Source organism: Dermochelys coriacea, chromosome 7 (assembly GCF_009764565.3).
Source record: "Dermochelys coriacea isolate rDerCor1 chromosome 7, rDerCor1.pri.v4, whole genome shotgun sequence".
Taxonomy (NCBI): Eukaryota; Metazoa; Chordata; order Testudines; family Dermochelyidae; genus Dermochelys; species Dermochelys coriacea.
This window is the reverse complement of record NC_050074.1, coordinates 121,941,379-121,969,273: the sequence shown is the minus strand read 5'-3', so window position 1 is coordinate 121,969,273 and position 27,895 is coordinate 121,941,379. Positions and strand designations below refer to the sequence as shown.

The 27,895-nt window shown below is 42.9% G+C and overlaps 1 protein-coding gene across 1 annotated transcript in view; it reads right to left on the bottom strand.

Moving 5' to 3' along the window:
* SH3PXD2A (SH3 and PX domains 2A) overlaps positions 1-27,895 on the bottom strand; it is a 406,607-nt gene that overhangs the window by 29,448 nt on the left and 349,264 nt on the right. The window contains 2 exon segments of the mRNA XM_038409643.2: positions 10,287-10,370; positions 15,440-15,553. Of these exon segments, the coding sequence (XP_038265571.1) occupies positions 10,287-10,370; positions 15,440-15,553 (198 nt within the window).

Below are 27,895 nucleotides of genomic sequence, written 5' to 3'. Positions count from 1 at the left end.
ACTGGTTTAGAGATTATAATCATAGGGAGGCTGACATCATCACTAGCCCTTCAAAGCTCCACTTTGTGTATCTCTCAGGTCGTAAAGCCCCATTCATTATACTAGAAACTACCAGACCACACTCTTGCCACGAGAGTGTTATGACAAAAACGTCTGTTTATTTTATTCCTGCTACATGTAAACAGCAGTCCCTGCTGTAGCTGGAGGCAATCTTTTTATTTAACTAGCTCTCCATTCTGGGTGCCGCTGCCTTGATTCCTCTTTGTGGTCAAAAGAGTCCGACTCTTTGGAAGTTCTACCCATTATCTTCTACAGAAGACAAGGAGAAGTGGTCAGATGAGAGGTGTTCCTACCTGAGCACTTGCGGGTATTCCAACTCCCTGATCCAAAGGAACTTGCTGATCGACTACTTTAAGCAGCAGTGACCAAATATCACATCAGCCTTTCCAGTGCTGTCAAACCTAGCCATCCAGATGGGAATGCAAACCGGGGATGATGGTACTTTGCCATCAGACTGTCATAGCACTTTACAAACCTTAAATCTCCATGTCTCACCATGTGAGGCATTATTTACAGGTAGGAAAACTGTGGCAGAAAGAGGGTTAAATGTCCCAACACCATTATGTTTAAACATGTTAAATCATGTTTAAACATGATTATATCCTACTTGGGCTACAGCCATAGCTTCTCTTTGCCAAGGACTGTGACTACACTACTTTTCACCATTGCCCTCACAGGTCCAATTACACTGGTGGGAGCTCTAGTACAGACAAGGCTTCAGGTGGCTCCCAGTATTTTAACCACCACATTGTCTAACCCCTCTCAGCTTGGGGGTGATAATGAATTTTAAAGAAAAATCTTAGCATTGGTAAGGCCCACATGTATAGAATAATGGTCCCATATTATAAGCTTAGCCTACATGACTCCAATATCAAAACACACTCCCCTAATACAGCCATAAAACTCTTCCCTTCCTTTCAAGCAGGCAAAATGAAGCCTTGTTAGAGCATGAAGTGACCATCACTCTGTTTATTTGTACTGTAGACCGGGCCTAACTGACTTGCCCAAGTTACTGCAGCAGAGCTGAGAATAAAACTCCCCGCTTCTATGCTCTTAGCCACACACCATGCTTTCCCTTCCTAAAATTCAGTGAAAATAACCCTTGCTTAGAACTCTTATTCCCCCCCACCCCAAACACAAAAATTGAAGGTTTCCAGTCCCCAAAACCCCCTCTGGTGAACATTATCCCTCCACCTCCATTAGTCTTCTATTTTTATGCCCCTTTGAACTGAGTTCTGGCCTCTGGCTCATACCAGAAACTGAAATCCTGAGAGGCCACAAGAAGGGCAGTCAGCATGGCATCTCTGGGCCCAGCTTTCCAAGAGGTTTGGATGGTTCAGCTAAAACTCAGGTGCTCATCAGAGAAGAACATGTCCAATTTTGCTGATTACAAGTTCTACCACCCACATTTTCAGCCTCATTACTTTGGTTTAGGTCATAAATTTGAAGAAAGATTCTTCAGAACATATCCCTCCCACTCCCTCTCCCTCTCCAACCATAGATAAATGCTAAGGGGAAAAAAATTACCAAGGAAAGCGTTCGAAAAAGGAAGAAAGAAAAGTGCTCTCACGAGGCAGCATGTTGCAAAGGAGTTCAAAATCCATTTAGAAATTAAGGTTCCTATGATGTATGTTTAGATGATCTATTTTTAAGCCTACAGTTCAAAAACAGGAAGCCATCATTAAAGTTTCCCCTTGCAGAGTGCTTTCTCAGCAAGAATTACAATCATTTCCAAGGTTGCACACATTTGGTTTCTTTCAGTGGTAAAGGGGTGACCGTAAACACACATACATGAGGTTTTTAACCGCAAACTGCACTCTTGAAGTATGGGTTCATTTATAACCCAAAAGTCATTCTGGTTTGCTTCTCCTGAGACAAACCCAAGGAGGAGGAAATCATATATATATAAAAAAAAAAAAATCAGTTGATTCACATGGACGCATTATCATTTAGGAGAATGATCAGTGAGGCATCCAGTATTCCAAGTTACTGATCAAAATGCTTAAGCTATTGGGCATTTAATGATTGAGGCACTAAGTTACCAGAAAGACAAACATGGATAATCCATTCTATAGAAGAACAAGCAGAAGCACACTTTGTACCTCTTGGAATTCCATCACAGTTTTGAACTGTCATTTCATTCATTTGGAAACTACAATTCTAGACAATAGCATAAACCGTTAAGATAGCAAACCACACACCAATCCTCCCACAAGTCTCGTGCTTCAATTTTCATCTCCAAATTGTGGCAATCCCCAGACTCTCTGGTGCAGCGTTTCTCAAATGCAGCCACTATAGCCGCATGTGGCTATTGGGGGATTTGCCTACAGCTACGAGAGCCTCCTGGGCAGAGTTGGGGGAGAGGGCAAAACTGCAGCACCCACAGGCACCAGGAGAGGGCTTCCCCCACCCCATCTTTAGCTGCAGGACTCTGGGAGTGGGCTTCAGTCCCCTCACCCCCCTGACTTCAGTTGTGGGCTTCCAGGGGCAGGCTTCAGCACCCACCTCCCGTCTTCGGTGTGCTCTGAGCTTTGCGCCCCTCGCCTGCCCATTCACTTCAGCCATGGGGCTCCGGCTCTGGGCTTCAGCAGGGCTGGCCTTGCTGGGCACAGTGGTCAAGAGGCAAGAAGCAGGGAGGGGCAAGGGGCACCAAAGTACAACTGTACATTATTTTGATTATTGAGTCTGCAAAAAACCCTACATAAATTACAATTATTTATGTGTGCATATTTATTTGTTTTTCCTAAAGTTAAGTAAATAGTTTAGGAAAATTTGTCAGAACGGCCACCAGCAAAGGCTGGCAGCCATACAGAGACCCCCTGCTCTAATGCATCAAGATTTGATCACTATGGGCATATCTACACTGCAATGTAAACCCAGGGTTAGTAGAACTTGAGTTAGCAGATGTTGTGTTAATGGCTAGAATGTTGTTGCCTCAGTAATGCTGTTCTGTGCTTCTGTCCTTGGAGCTCCAATGTTATCAATATTAGCAGATAGTGCCACATGTTAATTGAGCAGACCTCAATGTTACGCATAAAGAAACTACCTGCAAGCATCGGTGACAAAAGTAACCCGGACAGTTTTATTGTCCTCAAGACACAGTCGTAGTGCTCTGGCTCCGTGGTTACTGGTACACTAAACACATGAGTGCCCAGTCAGCAGCAGGAGTTTCTTCTGTCCCCTACGCCACACAAAAGGATTGAGGCAGGGTACCACAACATTTATAGACTGAGAAAAACAACTGGGAAACATAACTTCCATACCACCGTACGTATTTCAAGACATGTTTGTTACGCCACTCCTGGTTCATATCTTGGACAAACCATCTTTATTCATTGTTCAGTCAAACCATCTTATCTTGTACTGGATTGGAGTGTATCTGTACTAGCCTTCTGAAAAGTATTTATGTAAACATCTAGTGTGTTATTTTGCCAAGGCCAAGTCGATTCTGGTTCACAGCCTTTGGTTCAGGCCTCAGATCTTGCACCAGGCCTCCTCTCTCTCTCTACTACATTCCCCTGCTTTGTGTCTTTTTATGGGGAGGATGTTTGCCCATCATCCCAGAAAAGCATAATGTATGAACTGAAAATGACTCAGGGGGCTAAATACTGTTTCTTTCCCATTTTGCTTTACCCATGCATACATTCATGCCCCATGTGTCCAACGGTCTGAACATTTTTTTGCGCAACCTATGAGCAGTTTCCTTTTTCCAATTGTTTTTAGTCTCCTATTGTAGGCCTGGGAACATTAGATCCAGGACTTTAGTTGAAAGATGTAGTTTTAGAGTTGTTCTGAAATAGGCATTATTACAGGAGTAGAACAGGAATCTGGAATAGTGACATTCCACATAAAGCCTTCATATATAAATTTATGTAATTTATTAGTACACTGTACTGTCCATTCATATTACAGGTTGCTATGATCTGGTAAGTTTTGCTGGGCAGGAGACAGGAGTACTAACTTTTGTGTTCTATTGGATTGGCCTGAATTATTGTTGCCACACACTGGAGTTGTGATGTCAAAAACATTCTGGCATAACAAGAATGTATGCAGTGTATGTATGCAAGCACTGTATGCGGTGCTTTATGCTACACTGGTAGTTGATATAGATTGTTGGTTTTTTAGATAACTGGTTACTGTCTATTGAATAAGTTGACAGCAATATTTGATAAAGATTCAGTATTGGTAATTTGACACTGAACAAAATTGTTTTGAATAAGATGTGCTTTACTTAAGAGTGCAGTGTCACTGACCCCAAATTATGACAGTTAGTAACAGGAAATTTTTCTGTACAAATGGGAAGTTACATACAGCAGCGCTACTCTGAGTTGGTCAAACTTTAACATGGGGAGGGATGAATGCAGAAAACCATCTCTTTTTATATAGATTACCCATCTCAGCTGGACAGTCAAGTTTTGTGGCATGTCAAGTTTTCCCACACTGCACCACAAACAAAGGTCTAGAGTGGCCACATTTTGGGAGAGCACTAGGAAGTCTGGGATATGGGTGGTTGGACTGAGGCTCACATAATGCAGCAGACACTGGAGCCTGACACAGAGGTTGGGACACAGTTCAAAAATTCCTAATCTGGGGTTACAAATGAGTGTAGATGCTCAAGCACTAGGTTAACAAACCAGAGTCTCCTGTAGTAGAGAGCCTGGAGCACTGGGGCAGGTGCAAGACTGAGGCCTGAACCAGAGGTTGTGAATCCCAGTACCATCTACCTCCCCAAATCCTTCATCTTCCTCCCTCAGCTCCATGCCTTTTTCATGCTGTCCCCTGCATCTAGAACAGCCTCTCTCCTCCAGGGTGCTAAGCAACATGGCACTTTTCCCCAATGCCTCCAGAACAAAAATTTACTGCTCACCCTCTACCCTGCACACATGCTTCGCCGAATAACGTTAATTTAATTCCCAGGACAACAAACTACCCTTTTCAATTTGAAGAATAACCTCTTAGTACTAACGAGATGTATGCCTGACACAGCTGTTGACTCATGTTCTTCTTAAACTGCATCCATTCCTTTGTCTTCACTATAAGCTCTTTGGGGCCAGAGCCTTGTGTCTAAAGTGCCATGTACTATTTAAACAATTTCTCTCATGCCTGCAAGGGGGCAAGTCACCTTCATATTTATAGGTCCACAAATTGAATCCGTGGCAAACCTAGAATTGGAACCCATGAGTTCCTGGCTCCAAGTTCTAAACTCCTATTGCATGTCCAGAGTTTCAAGAACCAAGTCAGGGAATAATATCCTTTACTTAACTGATGTCTCTCTATGTATCACTGTCATTCTGTGACCTGATCCTCACTTGAAATGGTGGAACGCAGGAGAGAGGTTGGTTTAGCAATTATCCAATTAAGATTTCAAAGAAAAAAGCAAAAGCTCAAATCCTGCATCTTCCAAACCACAAAAGAATTCTCTTTTAAAATAAATACTTTCCCCTCAGTCAGCAATCTAATGCTCTCTCCCTGCTCCCCCCTCCTCTTCGTCAGATTTGCTTCTGGAAAAAGTCTCTCCTTTCCAGAAGACAACATATTCAATGAAAATGGACTTTTGTGATGGTTATTTTTGATTTTTTTTTGTTTAACGGCTCCACAATTATCAACAATGTTGATAATATGGAGAACAGCCTCCCCTTACCACCTCTTTTCCTTTTGATTAAGTCTATTTAACACAGAGCAACTAAAAAACCCAAAACACAAAACTGGGGAAATAACGAGATTTCTTTTAAATTCTGAACTACTGTACATGCTATTTCTTCAATAGCCAAAGGGGCAATAAAACTTGACTATTTTCCTTGGATCCCCAGTGAGAAAAGAAACTGAGGCCAAGATACCGAAATTGCACTGTGCAGCTGTGACTCTTTTAGTGGCTCAAAGCATCCTTATGCAGTAGGCCAGAGAGGCTACATGAAAACAGGAAGAGCTCAACCAGGCTTTTTAAGGCAACTCAGGGAGAGGTGAACATGCAAAGCGTTTGTTTGGTTCTCAAAAGTACTTATTTACACATGTAGTGTGGCGGAGTGGCCTCCCTCTGAGCCAGAGGGGGAGGGACCACTCTCTGCGCCCAGGTGGGCGGAAGCAGGCTAGGCCCAGCCCTCATGCCCAAAGTTGAGGAGGGACAGTAAGTACAAGAGGCAGGGCCTCCTGCTTAGTTGGGAGGGAGTCAAGGAAGGAGACACACCTCTTGCCTGCTGCAGGCTTCAGACCCTGCGACTGAACTGGGTAGCATCTTGCCCCCAGAGAGCACAGAGGCTGGAGGGGAGCTGCTGAAATTGGAAAGAGTCCAGCAGAGGGCAACAAAAATGATTAGGGGGCTGGAGCACATGATTTATGAGGAAAGGCTGAGGGAATTGGGATTCTTTTGTCTACAGAAGAGAAGAATGAGGGAGGATTTGATACCCCCCTTTCAGGTAGTTGAAAGCTGCTTCCAAAAGAGGATGGATCTAGACTGTTCTCAGTGGTAGCAGATGACAGAACAAGAAGTAATGGTTTCAAACTGCAGTGAGGGAGGTTTAGATTGGATATTAGGAAAAACTTTTTCACTAGGAGGGTGGTGAAGTACTGGAATGGGTTACCTAGGGAGGTGGTGGACTTGACAAAGTCCTAGCTGGGATGATTTAGTTGGGGATTGGTCCTGCTTTAAGCAGGGGGATGGACTAGATGACCTCCTGAGGTCCCTTCCAATCCTGATATTCTACGATTCTTCTTTAAGAGTTCATCTCTTCCTGCTGACTATTTCTATCTACTGAAGCATAACTGATCTTATCATTATAGCATCAGAAGATCATACAAATTATTTGTATTTTAGTGGCAGCCACGGCATGCCAGGTACTGGCCACACGTACCTGCTTTGAACGGCATAGGCTCCATCTCTTGAACTAAAAGGAGAATCATTTAGCTCTTTGCAACAGAGAGCTTATGACACAAGGCTAAGTAATTCTGACCCCATGCAGCAGAGGCCAGTAGAACACATTCAAACTACCCAGTGAATTATGTTTGTAGGGAACAATCCTGAACTGATTGGAAGCAAGTTTATACTAGAATTAACTCAAAAATGCTACATTTTCCTTAATTTGTGGCAAAGAGGTACCAAGTAAAATATATAAAAATGTAACTAACTGTCTGCAAATCAGATCTTTATGAGGCCCTATAAAAGCAACAGGTGGAGAGAATGGATGTGAACTGCTGACTTTCTCCTTCAGCTGTTTGATCTAAAACTACATTAGCTAGGTCAACAGTAATAGCAGAGCTTGCTACAATCCTCTTAGACCCCCATACCCAGAAGAGGGCAGAACCCACAGCAACACCTTCAAAATATTTTTGTCTTCCAAGTCTAAACAATAATGGCCAAGTTTTTTTTGTTTTGTTTTTTTTAAAGCCTAACTAGCGATTTTTGGGTGGACAATTTGTGACCCCTTCAATGGGGCCTCACTTTCAGTTAAATGCTAAGCACCCACCCTCTGAAAGTCAAACCCCTTTTCAGATGTCTCAAGTTAAACACTCAGAAGCTGGAGCATCCAAAAGTCACTAGTCACTTTTGAAAAATCTTGGCCTTTAGAGTCTCCAAATTCAAATCCAAAAATCCAGTTTCTAAATGATTACTTTATTATAGGTTGGGCTGGTAGAACTGCCTATTTAAGTTTGCCCAACACTTCCCCTTACAGCACCCTGTTTTCAGTTGCTTATTACTTTGCCAAATCATTTCAGCTGAAATTTTTCCACACCAGTAGTGTCTCGGACTGCTTTTTTTTTTGAAAATATCAGCTAAAATGATCCAGCTGTTTCCGTTTTGCCTATGTTAAATTCTGGTGACCTTTTCTTTGAATAGAGCTAGTTCCTCAATGCTTTAATGCAGGGACAGGGAATTTGGAGGGGATGTGGCTTTTGTGTCAGGTATGCGTCTTAGGAGGATTTTCACAGGGACCACTGAAGTTAAAAGCCTTTGGAAACTTGCTGTTTGCACATGCTCAGCAGAGACATACTTATCAAGCTAAATTTCCTGGAAACTATATGTGCACTGACCATGCGCCAGTCCTGGGCTGAATTGGATTTTCCCTGCAATTGCAGCACTAGCCTGCTGAAGGCTGTGCTAGGTCCAGATCCGGGCATCTCAGCTCAGAGCAGAGAGACTCTCACTGCCTAATTCAAATGCAGAGGGAACAAGAGCTAGACATGGGGAGGAGGCAGGGGGAGTAGATTAGGACAAGGAGCTGGAGAGACTGGGACTGGAGGCTAGCAGGGAGGGGAAGAGGGAAACCAGGAGTTGGGGGAGACTGGGACTGAGAATTGGGAAATGCGGGCTGAGGGCTTATGGGAGGGAGTGGAGGACTGGCTAGACCAGGACCAGGAGCAAGGGAAAGGAGATTGGGACTGGAAACCAGGAGGGGACAGGGAATGGACAAGGAGACTAGGATTTGAAAAAATGACATTAGCTAGGGTGGTGAAGAGACAAGACAGCGACAGGTTGGAGGGGATGAGGAAGAAAGGGTCAAGCTTGGTGGGAACGGGCCCCCTTGTGCGTATGCATTATGTGATCATATAAATTAAAGACTATTATAATGCATACACACAAAGAGCCCTAATGAAGATTGCACAGGTACATTAATTTCAGCATTTCCTAATTCTTAGTGCTTGATTTTGCAAACTAAATATTCTTTTAATGTCTTTTTTTGCATGCAATATAATACATAGAACAAGAAAAGTATCTTTGTTCAGTTTGAAAACACTATTTGGAAATTGCTGTTATTCATGGGAATTAGAGTTTCTTGGTCGGAAAGAGGCTAGAATGATCTAATAAGGACTATGCACATGCAAACTGAAAAAACCCTCCCATTCCCTGCAGCACAGAAATAAATGTTTTGGTTTTGGCATCTTCATGTCTAGTATGTGCACTTATATTCTTCAGAGGCTTTTCATTGGCTCAGGGACCCCTTGTTGGGCAAGGAATAAGACCTGCTCCTCTCATGGTATTTTTGGCTCCTGGATCACGGAGCGATGATGAAAAGAACATGTTTTTGCTTTTGGGAACCACTGAAGAGGCCAAAGAAACAACAGTCTGTAACCAACCACACAGATTTGGTGACAAGCGGGGTTCCCTTCCCTGTATACAGAAACATCCATGTTGCAGTGGAATCTAAATTCACAAGTTTTGCTTTTCCTCTCCTCACACACTAGCACCCTGAAGAGCATTCATTATTTATTTTTAAATAAGATCGGGTTTACTTATGCATAGATCTGGCTCCATTCCCTAGCAAAGGTCTCCTCTAAGCAAAGAACAATAATAGAGGAAAGTCACTTTCATTCCTTCCATCCCTCAAATGCATTGGGTTGACACCAAGAACTTGCTGAGTCAAGACTATCCCACAGAGAGGTAAATCTTTTAATCCACAATTCTGGTTACTTCATCGGCTTCGTGGTTCAAGTTCTTTGGAAAAATCCAATCATAATGTCAATGTTTGCATTATGTTAAAAAAAAAAAAAAAATCTTCAGATTGTAGAATGGCCAGTAAGCACCACTCCAGTCTCTCTTAACCTTTCCTAAAGAGGAAGACTGAATCCTTGAGACCAAGTTCTCTTTTCCAATATTTTTTGGGGGAACTTCTACAGAAATGGGTGTTTGGGGTTTCAGTCTCAAGGAGAAAAAAAACCAAGAGGACAGTCCTTGTGGCATTACTGGCCTGACTGGAATCAAAAATCTTGCCAGAAAGCTATACATTCTCTAGAGGTCTCAATTTTCTGGATGAAATCTGAAGACGCATCCAGGTGCTCATCCAAACCCAATCTCTGATGCTTTTGCAGTTCAAACATCCCTGTGTTTCCTGATATTTTCTCCATTTTTCTGACAAGGAACTGTAAAAGTATCACTTGTTTAAACTTAGGAATGAGAGAGTAGAGATGTGCCTGCAGCAAACACCAGATCTGACTGCTCCCAAATTGGGTGGGGAGTCAGACTCCAGGGCCAAAGTTTTGCTGTTGGCTCATCTCTGAGTGGATTGATCAAACTGACTCCAAATACCCTGAAAATCAATACTTCGGGATGTTTGAAATCCACATCTGAATTTTGCAGCTCAGGCTTAAGTCTATCACCAAGTAAACAAGATTGGGTCAACCAGCGAAATGCCAATCATTCCCTTTCGGCATGCTACATGGCAGGAGATGAGGAGCAGCCTCAGAAGCTCAGCTTTTGTGCTTTTAAGGGGACTATGCCACGGGAAGCTATTCACCTCGACTCTGCTGCCTGTTGACTATCCCGCCCAGCGTCCATCGCCGGTCCAGGCGCCTCAGGTGAGCCTTGCGTCGCTTAGAAACTAGTTTGGAACATGGATGGAAACATAAAAGAAAGAAAAGAAAAATGATGGAGAGGTGGGGAATAAAAACAACATAATTATGAGAACTGGTCTTGTTAGCAAGAACTGATTAGGTGGAATGTAAAACTCTTGGGTTTTAGTTTATACAATACAGGAAACAAATTAACTTCTTGAGCCCCAGAAACATACAGCAATAGAACGGTCATTGCATTTAGTAGTAGTCTCTGCTATTGGCTTTTAAAACAAATCAGAATTTTAGATTTTACAACCTGGATTAGATAATTTGCATCTAGGACTTTGAAACTTTGAAGAGATATTATTGTTGTTTCCTCTACTCAGATGCAAGACCTTTGGGGCCTATGCTGTCTTACTATGTATAAAGTCTGGTACAATGGGGCCTGGACCTTGTCCAGGCCTGTGATACTACTACTAAACGTAATACTGTATATATTTTAAAGTAATTATTTATAGGACCTGTAGAAAGCTACTAAGTTGTACTATGCTCATCATTGTAGTAACTGAGCACCGACATGCCACCCCTAGTATACCACACACACACACACACACACACACAATTTTTTTTTAAGAAAATGTGTTTTCTACTATAAACTGATTTTAAGCATACTTCGTCCAGGCAAAATACGTTAAAAAAAATCAGGAAGCTTTTCTAAATACTGACTAGAAAGGGATAGTTAAAATTAAACAGAAATGGAAATATCTGAATATTTCCATATTTTGGGGAAGTTCAGCTCCAGATCCACACGCTCCTTGGGTCAAGCCCATCAATTTTTAGAGCCTCAGTTTTCTACCATTAAAATAATAATCTTTAACTCTCTTAAATGTCAAGGGTTCAAGAAGTGTACATAACAGTTAAGAATTAGTTTCACACTCAGTAACAATAGTTTATGCTTTAAAATTATAACAAAGAAAAGACACTTGTGAAAAATGATAATTGTTAAAATAGCTGTGCACAGAGGACACTTCTTGATTGAAATGCCAGAACACACAGTTTGCCAGGTCACATACATGGGACAGTCCTTCAGTTCACTCTCTTACTCATGTATTGGGATTTTGATATAGTAACCACTGCAATGGGAAGGCAAGACAAAGGCATAAGCTTTGTCTTTCACAAAGGCTTCCATACTAGTTTGGGCATTAGAAAAGGCATTCATTGCTGCTATAAAGAAGGTCTGTGAAGTATATTCTATATTTCTTCTTCCAAACATTAAGCTTCAAAATAACTAGTATAAGTGCAAAACACAACAACAGTATGGATTTACTGATGCTGGGTCAAATTTTCAATAGGTGCCTTAAATGACTTAGGAGCCTCAATGACAGTGAATTTCAATGGGACTTCCGAATTATTGATATTTTTTACCTAGCATCCAGTAATGCCTATGTTCAGTCAGTCTGGAGACATCCTGTATCAGTAAGCAAAACAGAACATGGTTCTCCATGACCATGCTGTAGAGGGGATCAAAACGGGGAGATGACAGAAAACAGAAGAGAAGAGTGATTTGCTCATGGAAAGCAGAGAGATATTAAAAAGGAATAAATAATTAGTAACCTAAGTTTTCAAACAAGCACCTTAGTGCCTTCTCCCATGCTGCCCCTCACACTTGGGACGAGCTCCTTGTAAGCTACTGCAAAGATACCTCTTTATCTTGCTTAAAAAAAAAAACTTTCCTTTTCCATGATGCCAACAACAAAAAATTAACAGTGAGGCTGCTGGTCTGATGAGTCCACAGACCAATATTGTCTCACTGTACTCTGCCTTCTGTCTGTATCCATCTGTTGTCTCTGGTCTTAAAATTATAAGCTTGAGACAGACCATCTTTTTGTTCTGTCTCTGCACAGTGCCTAGCAGAATATACACCACTAGAGTTCCTAAGTGCTACGGTAATACAAATATTACTACTACTAATCACTCATCACCCTGAACAGAACTATCCCGAGAGAGGGTGCGCTTATACCACTCCTGTTGGCTTCAGTGGGAGTTTGAGTGCTCAGGAAAGAAGTGGCAGGAAATACAGGCCATTGCATGTTCTTGGAATCCTTAGTTCTGGGTCTTTGGCTCCTCTGAGTAATTAGAGGTTTTTCCCACCCCCCCCCCGTCAGAAGCCACGTTACTTTCAGCAGGAATCGAAGAGTGTTCTAAACCAGAGGGTTTTACGTGAGAAGGAAGGAAGGGACTATTTTAAAAAAGTGTGAGTTGCAGTTTATAGGCCACAACATTTTGGCCAGAAAACTAAATTATGTTACAGGAAAAGGCTTACTTTAACTCTCTTGGGCTTCTGAACAAGGGATTTACAACTCAGGTCCTAGACAGGAGACTAGCGTTCTTCACACCTTGCTCTTAATGTCATTTCCCCCCACCAGTTTAATTTGGTAAGATTCTCCCATCTGTATTTCCTTGCATAAGACTTTCATTTTGCTGTAATTATGCCAAAGGATGAAATACTGGAGTACTGCAGGAGGCAAAGCTGTGGTTGGATTATAGTCAAGGTAGATCAGAATTAAAAACTAAACCAAGAGTAAACAGAGTAGGACAGTGTTAGAAAGCATTAATCAGAAAGAGAAACGTAAGGAAGAGATAAAGATTTGGGGGAAAAAAACACTCAAGTTACAGATTTCATTTATTCAGATACAGTCCAAGGGATTTGCTCAGACACACTACCAGAGAAAGGAATAAATCAAACAAGAGCTTGGCAGACATGCCAGTGAACACAAGAAACTCCCTACTGTTCTAACTAATCCGGCATTCTTGTCAGCAACAGTGGTCCATAGCAGATACTACATTTTCAGCAGACAATTATGAAATAAATTGCCTACAGGAAGAGTTTCTTCCTAACCAACCATTTGGTGATTGGTCCTGAAGCTGAGCGTTTATTTCCTCTAATTTTTACTCTCTATAAATGATGGCATCCAGCCATATTAGATCCATTTAAATGAGCAATACCTTTTCGAATCCTACTAAACTCTTGACTTCTGTGACATCTTGTGGCAGTCAATTCCACAGATTAACTAAGGAATAAAATTTTTAGTTTATCATACCTAAACGTGTTACCTCTCAATTTCATTGGCGGTCTCCTGTTTTGTGTATCATGAAAAAGAGTAAATGGAAGAGACTGCTTTATTTCTTCTACCATTCCTTATTTCATAAACCCGTAGCATATGCCCTCTTATTTGTCTCTTAACTAAAGCATGTGAAACTTTTTACTCTCTCCCCTTCCCTCCAGTCTGGAAGTCTTGCTATGCTTCTGATAATCATCATGCAGCCATTTTATGATGAGGCAAGGTAAAGAATGGCCTCGATACATAATAGGAGGAAAATGAAGAACAGAAGTATTCTTTGATTATGTGGTGATGACATAAAAGGAAATAATTATTAAAAATGTAGAGAAAAGGAGAGCTGGAGCACATCAAAGCAGCAGCTAGAGATAACGTAATATTATTTGTCATGGGAATTGAAGTGAGACCGAAAAGGCAAAGAATAAAAGTCTTGAATTTCAGCAGATCCAATTCAGGAAGAAGGCAGAGTGTGTTGAGCATAATTGATGAGAGCAATACAAAGAAATGAGGGCAGAAAGGGGAAATATAGGAACTGTTCAAAGAAAGTTCTGTACCTCAGGATTACATGTGCCATCTGGCAACAACTCTGAAAAGTAATTTAAACAGGGTAATATGGATGAACAAGGACACGTAGAAATTAATCAAGGGTATGAAAGGCTTAAGCAACTACGGGGTCTGAAACATCTAACGTGTCCTAGGAGACAAGGAAACGGGGCGATTTCAGAAGAGTAAGACATGAAATGTGTGAACACAATTTCAGTGAAAGCAGCTTGCTCGTTTTTTAAAGCATTGTGCTGTTTCTGCTGAAGACAGCACACCACACCAGTCTGGTTCATTGACTGCCTGTCCACTTTTATGCCCAATTCAAGGTCGAAGCCTCTGTCTACAAACCCTTAATGGCCTGGGATATGGCTAGCTTAGACCAAGGAAAGTTGTTACAGGGCCATGGAAGATTGGGACAAACCAGAGTTGTCATCCTTGGGGCACAGTATAAGACTCTACTGTGTGTTTGTTCCTAATAGATTGGCAGTCACCCCAATACCATATTCATATAGGAATTCATAGAAAGATATGAGAGCTACACTTCCATTTGGTTTGTATGTGGACATTTACAGAAAGAGCACGCAGGTACTACAGTGATGGATTGTTTAGAATTGAGTAAATCGTAACAAAACACTGTCCTTTGTACACAGTTACTGCATGAATATTCCATTAAAAGGTGGTTAAGTTTTCATAATGGAGAAGGATGACACAGATGTAATCATACTATCCCATTTTAGAGCTTGATTCAAGTATTCCTAACCAAGGATAATCCAGCTAGAATACATGTAAGCCTACTTCTTACCATGACAAGTGACTCTTCGGCTTTAGTGGAGTGAGACAGTTCTAAAACACGATTTACCCTTCCACCCACAGCCATAAACAATGAAATCTAATTCAAATGGTAATTAAAAAAATACGTAACATCGATGTGCTGGACTTCTGTGGAGAGGAAAAGTTATCAAAGGTGAGGAGTAGAATTCACTCTTCCTCCTCTGTTGAGCATCTCTAATAAATATTAGAATTATCTTCAGGAGACTTCTCCTCAAACAAAGACACTCACTGTTCTTGATAGAAATTATTTCACTGTGCAAATTTTCTCCCACAATGGCAGAATATGGATATCCAAGATATGCAAGGACACAGGCTGCTCAGACTGTGAAGGCCTTGAGTGCCAGTTGCTACCATTAACAAAAGGCACTCTGCTTTGGAATCCCCTGGTGCACTTAGCTGCCCAACAGGAAGAAATTCAGGCCTGGTACTCTAGTCTGATCTCTTCCATGGCAGTGAATTTCATGTTACTAGATAGCAAAAGTGACCAGTGAACGGTCTTGAGAATCACACTTATGCAGTCACTGCAGTCGTTGGTCTTTGGTAACTTGTTTTCAAGAGAGGTCCGATTTCCGAAATCAAGAGGTCTAATTGAAAGTTTCCCCTAGATACCAAAGAATTCATACCTTCCCCAGCTTTGGATGTGTTAATTTCTGAATCATCTCTAGTGCCATTTTGGGATTCCAGGTATGTGGCAGGGACCCAGCCCTGTTCCTCTGCTGTGCTCACAAACCACCAACCTGCAAGAGAGAAAGAGAAGTCATCAACATTGGAAGGAATAGCCCCCTAAACAACTCTGCTGGGATCCTACTGAGCATCAAACAAAAACAGTCACAGCTCTGCAAGTCAGTGATCTTGTGCAGAGTTCAGTTGTCCTGCAGCAGTTTGGAAGCAGACATCGATTGCACTATTTAGCATTTCTACTGTACTATCAGAAGATTGCACAGAGCTTTCCAGAGGTGCCGATTATTGCCCCCATGCAAAGACCACATGGGGGGGGGGGGTCAGTAGCAGAGCTCAGATCAGAATTTAGTTCTGCTCCACCACAGTCCCTGTTCCAGTAACTAGAATCCCATTAGCAGATTCTTTGATCCAACCACTTAAAACAAGACTGAGCAATGCAGCTCTAGTCAACACATTTTAAAGAGAAAACAGCAGGGGCCCACACAAACCCTAGCACCAGAAGGCCAAAAAACCCAACAATCTCAAACAATAAAAATCAAGAAGAGGAGCTCTGTGTAGCTTGAAAGCTTGTCTCTTTCAGCAACAGAAGTCTGTTCAATAAAAAAAAAAAAAAAAAAAAAAGAAGAAGAAGAGGAGGTTCCCTCACCCCCATCTGGTCTCTAATAAAAATCAGAGGCAGTAGTTTCTTAATCCTTGCACCAAGGCTTCAGTAAAATCACTTCAAACGGTGATACAAAATATGAACAACTTAATGTTTCTAGAACACCTCTCCCCTTAGGATATCGAAACAGTAATTGAATTCTACACCCTGGAGGTATTATTGAGTAGTTTATTCTATGGAGATGGGGAAATGGAAGCACAGACAGGTTAAAATATATTTATAACAGTCATGCAATGATTCAGTAGTGATCTCAGTCCATAAAGTCTCAATTCCAGCCTCCTTCAAACCCCTTTAAGGCCCACTTCTACCATGCCGCCTACAGAAAATTGCCGGCTAAAAGTGGCTAGTTAGAGCGCCACTGGGGATTGGAGACATCCATTTATTTATACCATAAGAAAAAACAGAAATATGCAAGTCTCTGAACCACACACATTAACTGGGTCACTGTCACTATTATTCTTGTCCTCCCCTATTGCCTCTTGTTTTGTTACATCCATCTGCTGTGTATTTGATAGGACTGCGAGATCTTTTGGACAGTGACTATTTTTGTAAATATTTTTACGATGCCTAGTGAAGTGGGACCTCTGTTGCTGACCCAAAAAGGAGTTGTGCGGGGGTCACAAGGGTGTGGGGGGAGGGGGTATGGCATGATACTGCTACCCTTACTTCTGTGCTGATGCTGGTGTCAGTGCTGCCTTCAGAGCTGGGCAGCTAGACAGCAGCGGCTGCTGGCCAGGAGCCCAGCTCTGAAGGCAGAGGCGCTGCCAGCAGCAGCGCAGAAGTAAGGATGGCCTGGTATAGTATTGCCACCCTTACTTCTGACCTGCTGCTTGCAGAGCTGGGCCCTCAGTCAGCAGCCGCCGCTCTGACTGCCCAGCTCTGAAGGTAGTGCAGAAGTAAGGGTGGCAATCCTGCAACAGCTCTCCCCAAATAACCTTGAGACCCCCTGCCCCACCCTATTGGGTCAGGACCCCCCCTATTTGAGAAACACTGGTCTCCCCCATGAAGTCTGTATACAGTAAAGCACACAAAAAAGGCCAGCTTTCATGGAGGGAGACCAGCTTTCACAGTCTGTGATACGTTTTTCATGGCCGTGAATTTGGTAGGGCCCTATTTATGAAAGGGGCTGTAGAGCGTATCACTACAAGCCAACTAATCTGCAACTTCAGTTCTCTCTTAACTGAAGCACATTTTCAACATGGGTGTTAAAATCCCCCAGTACTGGTTCCAGGTGCAGCTGTGATGGAAGACTTCACCAGAAGGATATACAGGTATTAAACCCACACCTTTCTATTCTGTAGGACTGAATACATCATGCGCCCCAGGAAACTATATCCATTGGCCAGCCATTCCACAGCTGCTATGTGATGCCACTAAGACCTCAGACATGGATTTCCATTTTCTGGCCCAATAGAGATTTGGAAACTTTGCTTCACAACATTCATGGTCAGAGTTTAAATTTAGTTCTCCCTTCCCAGCAGGAGGTAGATTTTCCCTGACATGGTGCTCACCCATGGCAGTGGATATAGAGAAGTTAACAGAGCCAAGTAATTTCAAAAACAGACTTTTGTCGATTTTTTTTTAAACCCGAGTAGCATATTAAATTTAACATACGCTTATAGTGAACACACATAATTAGTATGCCAGAAGCTGACAATCAGCTGATACTAATTAGACTGGAAGAGTTTATATAAACCCTTCCTCCGAAGCAGAAGAAGAAGATAATTGTGCAAAGGACTAGATTATAACTTTGGATGTCCAATGTGGCCAACTTAAAAATTATAATAAAAAAGTCTTAACTTTTGAATGTGGGCTCTCAACCTTAATACTGATTTAATGAAAGTGTATTTTATATTATGTTTCTTAAAGCTCTGGTTATTTCTCCCCCCCACACACACACACAGTTTGGCTTAAGTTGCTTCCACGCTCCACTGCCTCCTACCACAGCTTGTAAATTCCTTGAGCTAGACCCATGCTGCCATGAGTGCCCCCAAGAGGAGCTGTCAGATGAAAGCGGTCACGAAGCACCTGCACTGCTAAGCATCACCCACAATCCCTGGAAGGCCTCTGAAAAACCTGAAATGGAAGATTCGTCTCAACGTTTATGGAATTGGCTAGTTACAACAAAATAACTCATCCCTTCCTCCCACCAAACACACACTCAGCTACAACACTACTGATTCATTTTTCTTCAAATATGGTTTGATTTTTTAAGTCTCAAATGGAGATTTACATTAAAAATTAGTAAGGTACCTCCATCATATTATCCTGTTCATACATTTGTATCAAGCCCCATCTTCGAGCCTGTTAGGTTTCTTACCTCCATTATTCCTGTTGGGAGGCTGTTCCAGAACCTCACTGCTCTGATGTTTAGAAACCGTCCAATGTCCAGCCAACATTTATTTATGGCCATTTTATCCCCATTTGTTCTTGTGCTACCACTGTCCTTCAAATGTAAATAGCTTTTCTCCCCTCTGGTATTTATAGAGAGAAATCCTATTCCCTCTCAGTTTGTTTTACTGAGCTAAACAAGTAAAGTTTTTAGTCTCTCATAGGACAGGCTTTTCATTTCTCTGATCGTCTTAATAGCCCTTCTCCAGTCTGAATTCATCTTTCTTGAAAGCGGGTGACCAGAATTGTACACATTACTCCAGATGAGGTCTCACCAGGGCCTTGTACAATGGCATTAATACTTCCCTATCTCTACTGGAAATACCTCTCTGGATACCTCCTAGGATTGCATTTGCGCCTCCCCCTCCCCCATACCCCATCACATTGGTAGCTCAGTCATCCTGTGATCTACTAATACAATCAGGTCATTCTCCTCTGCCATTTCAAACAAACCCTCAGCTTATTGCAGAAATGGTTGTTGGTCTAAGTGTATGACCTTACACTTCGTACTATTAAATTTCATCTCATTTCTATTACTCCAGTCCTTAAAAGGTCATCCAATTCTTCCTGTAGGATATTCTGATCCTCCTCAGTGTGGCCAATGCTTCACAACTTTGTCTAATCAGCAAGTTTCATTAGAACGCTCCTACTTTTTATGCCAAGGTCACTAATGCAAAGATGAAATAAGATGAAATTGGTTCCAAGACTGATCCTTGAGGAACTCCACTAGTAACCACCCTCTAGCCCAACAGGTCTCCTTTCAGCACAACCCATTGCGATCTTCCTTTTAGCCAGTTCCTTACCCACTGTACAATTCTTGTACTAATCCCCATATTCTCCTGTTTAATTAATAATTTCCCAACACTTTACTTAAGTCCAAATGAGATCTACCACATTTCCCTTGTCTAGTAAATCAATTTGCTTATCAAAAAGACAGACATCAGATCAATCTGACATCTGCCTTTAGTAAGCACATGCTGCATTTTATCCCATTTTCTTTAATTAATTAATTAAATTAATTAATTATTCAGTCAATGTTTGTTCTAAAGCCTGGCCTACTATTGAGGTCAGATTAATGGGTCTGTAGGTGTTCAGGTTGATTCCCCCTCCCTTTCCTAAATAGTTGACCTCACTGGCTGCCACACATTGTTTCCCAATCCATTCACTGTGATGCCGCAACCCTTCGGGAATTCCAGCGGATCATGAAAAACGTAAGTCTCTCCCCAGCAACCAGGACCGTAACAACATCCTTCACCACAGCTTGAAGTCACGTAAACTCTTCTGGACCCACGCGTTTAACCTTTGCCAATGCAACTTCAACCCTGATGAAGCTTGGAAAGCTGAATGGAGTTCACAAGCAGTCACAAATAAACATTTCAAGAAAGACCCAACACAGAAGATCCCTGGCTTTGATCTCCAGGCAAGCTCATGGGCAACCCTAAACTGCATCCGTGCAAATCATGGCAGATGCGGATACCTGCTGCACAAATGGAATCATAGAATCAAAAAAATATCAGGGTTGGAAGGGACCTCAGGAGGTCATCTAGTCCAACCCCCTGCTCAAAGCAGGACCAATCCCCAACTAAATTAAGGACACTCTAGTGTGCGACTGTGGTCACTCAGGACAGACCTTGGAACATAGAGTCAATGCCCGATTCACAAATAGAAAGGAGGCATCACAGCAATACCCTCTACTACTCCCAACACAATTATCTGTCTTAACCATTGGAACGTAACAGGATTGTTGTTGCTGTGCACCAGCCACACTCAGAACACAGGCAGTAGGTTTATGCTGTTCTCCAGTCATGTGGTACCACTGGATTTGACAGATTTATTAAAAATCCTTGTGACTGCACTTGCAATTTCACATGCAAATTCTTTCAGTATTCTGGGACTGATTATCTGGTCCCCCCTGGACTTGAGCACAGTAGGCTCAGAGTTTTGCTTCCATCTCAGATGTGATTGTCTTCATTTCCCTATGCTAGTTCCCATTAGCCACCTTGCCTTTGCCCCTATGTTCTACATCACCACCCTGGTTGAAAAGCGAAGCAACTTCTGCAACTGAAAAAGCCTATCGTCCACGAGCAAGCCTGCGGCCACTTCTAGAACTTCCACTTCAGTTGGGGAGGCGCTTCATTGCTCACAAACTGAGAGCCGGCCTGATGGCAAGTCCAAGCGATAACTGCTGTATGTTGCAAATTCCCCTCTAATGTAAGGGCCGACAGACACTTAACCAGAAGGTAGGCAAAACGCAGACGAGTTTCACAATGCAATCCACAGATGGAGACTACAGGTTCAAGAAGGCAACATTCCATTTAGATAACAGAGCACGGGATGCTAGCACTGTAGTTTCACAGGCCAGAGACCCCTCAGAGATTTGGACAGTTGCCATTTGCTCCATTATGTGCAAATTACATGGGGTTTGCAGGCTATGGGCAAGTAGCCAAGGTGGCCCTCAGTTGAGCGAAGTCTGGGCTACCATGGTGCAAACTGATATGCTTCCCCCGCACCCTGCCTGCTACAGGAACTTTGCTAAGAGACTTATTTTTCTAAAGCAGAATCAAGTGATGCATTTCTTGTGTGGTTCCCCCCCCCCCCTTCCTCTGTTCAGGAGTTTAGCCTGACTTCACAATTCATTATTAAAACCATTCTACAGGAACATCTGCAGGGAATTATGCTAAGTTATCTGTGTGCTGCCAAGACAGTACGAGGCTAGCTCTTGCTCTCACACCATCTGCAAACATTACATGGTGCATTGTGATTTGGATTAACCCTTACAGGCTCATCCTAATCTCAGATGCAAATCAGACTTTAATGCCAAAGATGGCATAACTGAGGTGTGATCCAGTCCTTTGAAATTCATTTTAATAGGAGTTTTGTTCACAAAAGGTGGTGGCTGGATTCTCCATGTATTCACAAACCAAGCACAGCAGGAGCAGCAGCAATGCAAGCTTCCCCCGCACACTGCTCTTAACAGTATGCCTCAGTCCTGACCCGGTACTACTTACTTCTTGCAATAGGTAGGGGATTTTGTCCCCATGCCCATTCAATCCTTTGATCCGTGCAGAGTCTGCTTACTAGAGTGACACTGATAACTATGATGGTGGGTTTTGTGGCATGATTAGAAAATGGACCAAGACTGACAACTCATTTCATCTAGCCACCTAATATGTCAGGAACATGGGCTGGATCTGCATCGGTTACCTAGGGATAAAGGCTCCACAATCTAGGACCCCAGTCATTCATTCATGGCTACCAATTCATGTGTTAGGATGGCAATGCACAGGGGTGAAAGTAAGTTAAGAGGACTTACCTGTACGCCAGAGTCCTGAGCAGGGGGCATAGCCTCAACCAGAAGAGGCGTGGTGTTACCCGAAAGAGGCAGGGCCTTAAATCCCTGGGCTTTTTCAATCTTGATTTAAAGGGCCAGGGCTCCAGCTGCAATAGTGGCAGCTGGGAGCCCAGGGCCCTTTAAATCACTCCCGAGCTACCAGCTGCAGAGGGGGCAATTTAAAGGGACCGGGGCTCCAGCTGCTGCAGCAGCGCCCCAGGCCCTTTAAATCACTGAGCAGCCCTGGGGGCTCCCGGCTGCCACCGCTACACCGGGGCTCTGGCAGAGCTTTAAAGGGCCTGGGGTTCTGCTGTGGTAGTGGCGGCCAGAACCCCGAGCCCTTTAAATGCCCACCGGAGCCCTGCTGCCCGAGCCCTGGGGTAGTGGCGGCTGGGCTCCACTGCGGATTTAAAGGACCCCGGGGCTCCAGCCACCACTACCAACCTGGCCCTTTAAATCCAGTCCGGAGCCCTACCGACGCTACCCCAGGGCTCAGGCAGCAGGGCTCCGTTGGGGATTTAAAGGGCCCCAGAGCTCCAGCCGCCGCTACCGCCCCAGGGCCCTTTAAATCCCCGCTGCAGCCCCACCGCCGCTACCCCAAGGCTTTAAATTGCCCTCAGAGAGCTGGTCCAGGTACAGTGCACCGGCTCTTACCAGTACACCATACCGGGGCGTACCGGCTTACTTTCACCTCTGGCAATGCATGAAAATTTACTGTCACTCTCCAAAATTTTGTTTACCACCCATATTAGGAAGATCTATGTTCCCACTCCTACAACTTCACATAACACAAGAACGAGGGGGGTCACCTGATGAAATTAATAGGCACAGGTTTAAAACAAACACAACACAGTCAACCTGTGGAACTCATTGCCAGGGAATGTTGTGAAGGCCAAAAGAATAAATGGGTTAAAAAAAGAATAACTCATGGAGGATAGCCACGATGGTCAGGGATGCAACCCCATACTCTGGGTGTTCCTACAACTTTCATTACCAGAAGCTGGGACTGGATGACAGGGGATGGATCACTTGAAATTGCACTGCTGTGTTCATTTCCTACAAAGCATCTGACACTAACCACTGTCAGAAGACAGACATTGGGCTAGATGGGCCAATAGTCTGATATAACATGGCCATTCTAAAAGTTTTCTTAAGGGTGTGGGGGAAAATAAGGGAAATCGGTCATAAAACAAAAGGAGAATTAAAGGGAAATTAAGAAAAAAGTTTACTTTTTACATAACATTAAAGTGTTAAAAATCAGTAAGAAAAAACAGTCTGGATAATCCCCACCTCCACCTCGACCTTTGGATAGGAGGATTTAAAGACCCAATCCATCTCCAACTCCATCTCCCCTTTGGATATTACAGGTCTCACCAACTGAATTAAAAAAAAAAAGTGACCCTTAAACCTGGCAAGTTTAAGGCCCACTCTGGTGATGGATTCTCCTGTCTCTTTGTCAGATGAGCGTTCAGCTAGTATGGACTTAAATTCTGGGTTTATTTGTTTTTATGGCTTCTCACTTGGGAAGCGAGTCCACTCCTGGATTTGCAGATGCAGTTACAAGTGTAGTAGTTACGGGGAGGGATTTAAGTGTTGGCCTTAGGATGTGCTCTCTTCTCCTGCAAGAAAGACCTTATATGCCACTTCTCAAAAGTGGTTGTAGCCTCATGACACAGATTTCTCCATCTGTGTCTGTCCAGTGCAACGTGTTCCCAGGTTTCAATGTCTATCTTGCATACTTTGAGGTTGGCCTTCAAGGTGTCTTTGCATCTCAGAATGGGTTCTGAGGTTCCCTTACTCAGTTAGCTATCGAATGTGCTTTCAGTATACAGGAAGCATCTATGCAGACCAGGTGTCTGACCTAGCAAAGCGGAGCCCTGATTAGCCAAGGATTTCACCAGCAATTTTGATACTCACTAGTATTTTCTTTGAGAGAGTGGTATATGTTTTTGGAATTTGACACACTAAACAAGAATAATTATACCCCAAAGAGGGCTGGACAACATTTTAAAAAGGAGCAGGAATCTCACCTACAAGAGCGAGTTACATGTATTCTAGTCAACGCTACTTTAAAAAACAAAACCCAGAAGTTTTGGGAACAAGGTATGTACTAGAGCAGCAAAGTGGAACGTTTGACACATGGACTTGCATTTAGGAAACTGCTCCCTTTACAATCGGTTCTGCTGACCTAGACCACGTTATACGGGATCAACAGATTTAACTGTTCTTGAGTTATTTCTTATTAGATGCAATCAGGACTCCTCAAAACCTGGCATGCAGGCCTTTTCTTCTGAGTCAGACATTTTCCTTCAAAGATGCAGTGTGTTTCATTCAAGGCTGAGAATGACTTGACCAATCTTGAGTGTTTTCATGATAATGATAATTCCAAGACACACAGTTATTTCAGATACTTTTTCCTTTTTCTGGAGTTCTATAACAATTCTAATACTTATCTTGCTCACTCTCTCTCAAGAGTTTTTATATACATTAGAAGGGAACTGATTAAGATTCATTGGTTTGGCACACAGATCTAGCAAACTCTCAGGGCAAACTTTCAGAGAATATGCAGGAGTAACAGAGGGCATGGAAGTCATGAGCATCAGAAATGGGAAGTAATGAGAGTTCAGCAGCATTAAATCCACTCTCACACCCATTTCTTAGTAATCTAATCTAATTTTTGTACATTGATGGAGATTTCCATGATCTCTGCTAGCTAAATTCTGCTAATAAGGGGACTATCAATCCAGCATCTTTCATCAGCATTAAAACTCATGCAACATATAAAACGTTTTTAAAAGTGACACTTTCTCCTTAGGATTTTGCCCAATCAACCCAATTCTTAAGTAGACAAATCTCCATTTTTTAAAATGGCAGTTGGTGCCAGAGTACTTTTAAAACAAGGAGCTGGCTGCAGTAGTTTAGGAGTAGAGGCTGGACCATGAGTCACTTGGTGCAGGTGTCTAGCCCCAGAATAAATTATTCAACTTGGTGAAATATTAAAGGCGGCTTTCATCTCTGAAATACACAACAGCACTTCACAGGCTGCACTCACTGCAGACTTGGTTATGGCCAACTTCCAGGTAAGCAGCATTTTTTTTTTAAATAGAATGAAAAGATCTAACATGGGGCGAGAGGGTGGGGGGGAGAGAGAGAGAGAGCCTGTGGCCTAAGCATTGTTTGAGTATTTAAATATCAGCCACAGGGATGCGCAACTGTTTACATCCCCATAATCAACCCCAGAAACCCAAGATTCAGCTCCATGCAATCATTCAAGCTAGCTGTGCTCCAGAACCCGTTGTACCAATTCCCAAAGCATTGGTGTCAAGGGCTTATCCCTGCTACAGTTCTTTCCTTCCATCCTGGGATCTCAATCTTTCAGAAACGTTGATTACAGACTCACACACCCTGGTCTAATACCATCTCCATTTTCCACATGAGGAAATAAAATTTTGCCCAAGATGACAGCAAGTCAGGGTCAGTGCTGGGATTAGAACCCCTGACATCTTGCGTTCAATTCACTAGCCCATGCTATCAGTGAACCCCATGATGTTTCAAAGGTTGTGCTGGTTCATATGGTATTTCATAGGCAGTTCCGCATGGATCACAACAGGATGCTTCTGATACGAGAGGGGCAGGGGAAGGAAGAGGAAGCAAGCTTGTCTCTCTCTCCCCTTTCATTCCCTCCCACCATGCCACAAGAAACAGCTAACGCCACTGGGAGTCATGACTGACAGGTCAAGAAACCTTGACCTGCTACCACTGCACCGACAATAACGGGTGGGAATGACAGGACAATTACAGGGAATTTTAGAGGGTGGGGGGAAACCAACCAGAAGACTCGTATCTTTTTTGAATATGGCCAACGTATTCTTTTTGGATATCACCACCATCAGCACTACTGCCATTTGAAAACTAGACTACAAGTCTCCAGAGCACAGCTTTGCAGACCGGTACCTATCGGGTAGTCATGTTATACAGTTTTCCCGGTTACAGGATAGTTATTTTTCCCACTTGGCAGGAGCTAAGGTCGCTTACATCCTGACCAAACATTCTATATACACATTGCTCTTTACAGAGCAGAGATAGATGCTCCGAGGACATTGCCATGAGCTGGTGTCAGGGGTTCCCTCCCCACTCTGAGGTACAGATGTGGGGACCAGCGTGAAAGACCTCCTAAGATTATTTCTTCCAGCTTAGGTTAAAAGCTTCCCCAAGGCACAAATCCTTCCTTGTTGTTGGATGGGTACTGCTGCCACCACCAAGTGAGTTAAACAAAGACTCAGGAAAAGGACCACCTGGAGTTCCTGTTTCCCTAAAATATCTCCCCAAACCCCTTCACTCCCTTTCCTGGCGAGACTTGAGAATAATCTAACAACCTAATAGGGGAACCAGGTGAGCACAGACCAGACCCTTGGGTTTTTAGGGCACTAAAAACCAATCAGGTTCTTAAAAACAGAACTTACTGAAAAGTATCTTTTCCCCATTGGTCCTTCTGGTCAGGTGCCAACTAGGTTAACTGAACTGATTAACCCCTTATAGGTAAGGGGATTCTGTACCTCTGGCCAAGAGGTATTTTATATTACCTCATACATAAAGGTTGTTACCCTTCCCTTTGTATTTATGACAGCCGGTTATGCACATAGTGAAGAAATCACATCCATGAAAAACAGACGGAGAAGCACAACCCTGCTCTTTGCTATAAAGTTCAGACAGACAGACGTTCACCAGGAGGATCTGCAAAAATGTAGCAGGAACATTAGCCTGAAAGCATCCAGCCCTCACAGAACACCCTCAGCAGGAAACACACGCAGAGTCCTCTTTGAAATATTGTTTTTCTCTCTCTCTTTAGGGAGTATTGAAAAACAAAGCCGTGTTTTAATACAGAGCAGAGTCTAAAGCAACTTTGCTTAATTTGGTGATGGAAACAGTGTTAAAGTTTTTTGTTTTGTTTTTTGTTTTTTTGAGAGGGGGAGTTTTGGGAGGGCTGGGTTTAGCTAGGTTTGCTTGTTTTGTTTGCCAATGAATGTTTTGCTTTATGGAACTGTTAAAAGAGGTGGAATGAAAGGCCAAGAGCTGAGATCGGGTTTATGGTTCTCCAGCAACAGTTGATAATCCCACTAAGGCCTAACAGAGAGGGAGCTGAATTCCTTACTCTGCTTTAAGAGTTATTGAGGTAGTGAACAGCAGCAAGGGAAAAGTCAGAATCCTAACTTTAGGGCGCTCCCCTACCTGTAACAAGACATGGTGTTTTTTTAAAAAAAATATAGAAGTCTCTTCGATGTTTGGTTCCAGATTCGGGATCTTAATCCCTCCCCCCCACTCCTTTATCCTCTTGCTGCACCTCCACTGCCCACATACACCAAGGCCTGTGTTTCCCCTCTGGTACAGTTCTCAGATGTGCCTTCACTACCTCTTACCCTGGCTGTTACAATTCAGCTCTGACATTGACAGCTGAGATGGTGTGGGAGGTATGCAGTACATATTTCACCCCGTGAGGGGATGTCTTAATGACCACTGCAATGTGAGCTTCCCCTGGAGAAACGTTAGCCGAATTAGCCAGATTGCTTTCAGAGATGCCCAGGACTGCAGAGCCCTACCCATATACTCTGGGTTTTGACCCAACATCCAGCTTGCTTGGATTTAATTTCTCAGAGCATTTCATTACATGTATAGTACACTTTCCCTCCTTATATATGTATTTTGTCCTATCACTGTTGTACAGAGACTGAAATTGCAGTTCCTGGTAGTTCTGGAAAATTAAGCGAATGCTTTGAATGGATAGAAATAAAAGAGAGTGGATGATATACAACTCTTAACTGCGATAGTTTATGAGTTATGGCACTAGTAAAACAATGGATGTTTGTGAAAGCATTAAGAACAGAGTCCTGGAAATGCTGCAGCATCATGTTAGGGTCACGTCAAGCACAATATTTGATGTGTTTGTAATGGTATCAGAAGCCAGAGACACATGGATAGCCTTACATATTTTGTTAATTTGAGGAATCACAGACTTAT